General features: G+C 39.8%; 1 protein-coding gene across 1 annotated transcript; it reads right to left on the bottom strand.

Moving 5' to 3' along the window:
• Positions 1-590: 590 nt before the first annotated feature.
• On the bottom strand, positions 591-1,889 carry LOC105108760 (uncharacterized). The gene is made up of 3 exons (XM_011003199.1): positions 1,210-1,889; positions 979-1,117; positions 591-656 (listed from the first exon to the last, which is right to left on the bottom strand). The coding sequence occupies exons 1-3, from the start codon at positions 1,887-1,889 to the stop codon at positions 591-593; spliced, it is 885 nt and encodes a 294-aa protein (XP_011001501.1).
• Positions 1,890-2,151: the final 262 nt, after the last annotated feature.

The following is a 2,151-nucleotide window of genomic DNA, read 5'->3' as shown; positions in this document are numbered from 1 at the left end:
TGATCAGACTTGCTCATACACTGAGGGCAGGCAAATATCACAGCAGATGCTTCAGCCAAACATGGAGCATCTTGATCATAAAATCATACTTTGGATTTGAACCATGATATCACCACCTGGGTTTTCGTTCTCCTCCTAACTGTTTTCTGATGGTTTTAGTTTTGTTGGTTCAAAAACTCTGTTGAAGCCCTATTCCCCCTCTGAGTTAATGATGGTTTTCTGGCTTGCTTTAGTTTACATGACAGTATTGCTTCACACACACTATCGTATTAGACTTGGTTCAGTGTTAATGACCTTTCTCTGACTTTAACAACATGAGATGTAAACTCCGTTCAGTTTGTTCTGGAGGTTGAATTTTCTTCAGCTCAGGCTATCCACCGGAACATTCACACCTGATAAGTTTTCTTCGATCAAGGTTCCAGCTCCATTGTTTTTTTATCCGCTACAGGCATTAGCTGCAAGTTATGCAGTGACATCATTTAAGAAATTATTTTTCGGGAGCACATTCCTAAACAAATTCCATACAGAAATTTCACTTGTTCGTTTACAAATTCAGTGACAACATTACAGGATATAATGATATATAATAATCACATATCATTAGCGTTGTACTCTTCCATTTTCCTTCGACCACAAACCGTAGCCATCTCCAAAAACTGTAGGAGCATATAGAAATTAGAATGCAGAATGGAGATGCCTAAGAATATTATTAAAATATTTCAGACGGGACAAAAAGTGATTGAAAGTGTACTCCTACATTAATTACAGGAAAATTTTAACTAAGATAGCAACCAGCTATATTCTGCAACCATGTGTGGTTCAAACAGAAGCACTAACAAGAAGTAATGTTAGGTTTTTTACTGCTATAAACTTCTAATTAAATCATCTGTAATGTTTTCTACTCCATCATTTACTAAGCTAGCTGCTACGTCTGCGACGAGGCACATAAATACGAGCCCATAGATGCTTACGATTCACCATGAATTTGGCTTTTGTTTGTCCATTAAGTATTCTTGGTATAACCAAGGAATTAGTGAACACAATTCGTCCAAACTGTGGATCCTTGCCTGGTCGAGTACTTTCAATGAAAACATTCTGTACTACTTCCCCACAGTTCCTGAAAAAACAAACAAAATTGGAGTGAATAGACAGAGTGAACTGGAATGGATACGTGTGAATTGCTAATTAAACTGTTTAACATTCACATACGATGTAAAGAAATCAATAATTTCATCGCGGCTTAGAGGGTGACCCAATGAGAATGTTAGGAACATTGTCCGAGAATCTTCAGGGGTCTGTCCAGGATTAAATTCACTGGCATCAGGATTCAAGCTTGATTGCCTTGATGTCTCACCAATTACTTGACCACTAGCCCTACTAGAAGTCCCTGCAGCATGCATTGCTACGCCTTCATGACCAGTACTAGACCCTTCTCCAAAGGGGTTAACTGCTGGCCTCAAACTTGACTCGTCAACTTCTACAGCCTTGGTCTCACCAAAGATTTGATCACAAACCGTCTCCATGATGTGCATGTAGCGCTTGTACATAAATTCTCTGTTGTAGTAAAAGAACCTCGGGTTCATAGGCTCGTCAAAAAGGCCTGTAAAAATTGGAGTTTCATCAGATTCAAATGGTTGAGCCGAATTCGGGTGTATGCATAATAAGCACTGCAATGCCTCATAAAATAAGGATTCAATGGTGGCGTTATCAAAGGAGTTTATGGTCCGGATTAGATCATGGTAGCCAATTTCCTCGAGCATTAGCCAGAGGGCAATTGCTTTCTTGACTTGCTGGGAGTTTTGGCCCAGTGAGCATACCATTCTATTGTAAAGAATTCTCTCGAGTGTGTAGAAAAGTAATAGATCAACAAGACTACCAATTCCAGCCATGTTTTAAAGCATGTGCACAGCTTGTGTGATGAGAAGGCAACAGATTGAAGAAAGCAGCGTAGGAGAGGGCTTTGAGGAGCTGCGCAGGGCTTGGCATTACATTTGAGGAATGAAGAGAAATGCAAGTGACTCCTGGCATTGGAACGCAACTCTTTGGGAATGAAATGCATTTGCATAGGAAGTGATGCCGAAGACCGGAGTCCTAGTGAATTGGTCAAGTTTTAATATCTAAAACTCTGCTGGTTTTCAACTTTCGTAGTGA

The sequence above is a fragment of the Populus euphratica genome, unplaced genomic scaffold, assembly GCF_000495115.2.
Source record: "Populus euphratica unplaced genomic scaffold, PopEup_1.0 scaffold427.1, whole genome shotgun sequence".
Classification (NCBI taxonomy): Eukaryota; Viridiplantae; Streptophyta; class Magnoliopsida; order Malpighiales; family Salicaceae; genus Populus; species Populus euphratica.
This window is presented reverse-complemented; position numbering and strand designations above follow the sequence as displayed.

Coding starts and splice junctions, on each gene's coding strand:
- LOC105108760 (XM_011003199.1), bottom strand. CDS start 1,889: ATGGCTGGAATTGGTAGTCTTGTTGATCTATTACTTTTCTACACACTC. Junction 1,118..1,209: donor ATTATTGATTTCTTTACATC/GTATGTGAATGT, acceptor TTGTTTTTTCAG/GAACTGTGGGGAAGTAGTAC. Junction 657..978: donor AAACAAAAGCCAAATTCATG/GTGAATCGTAAG, acceptor ATGCTCCTACAG/TTTTTGGAGATGGCTACGGT.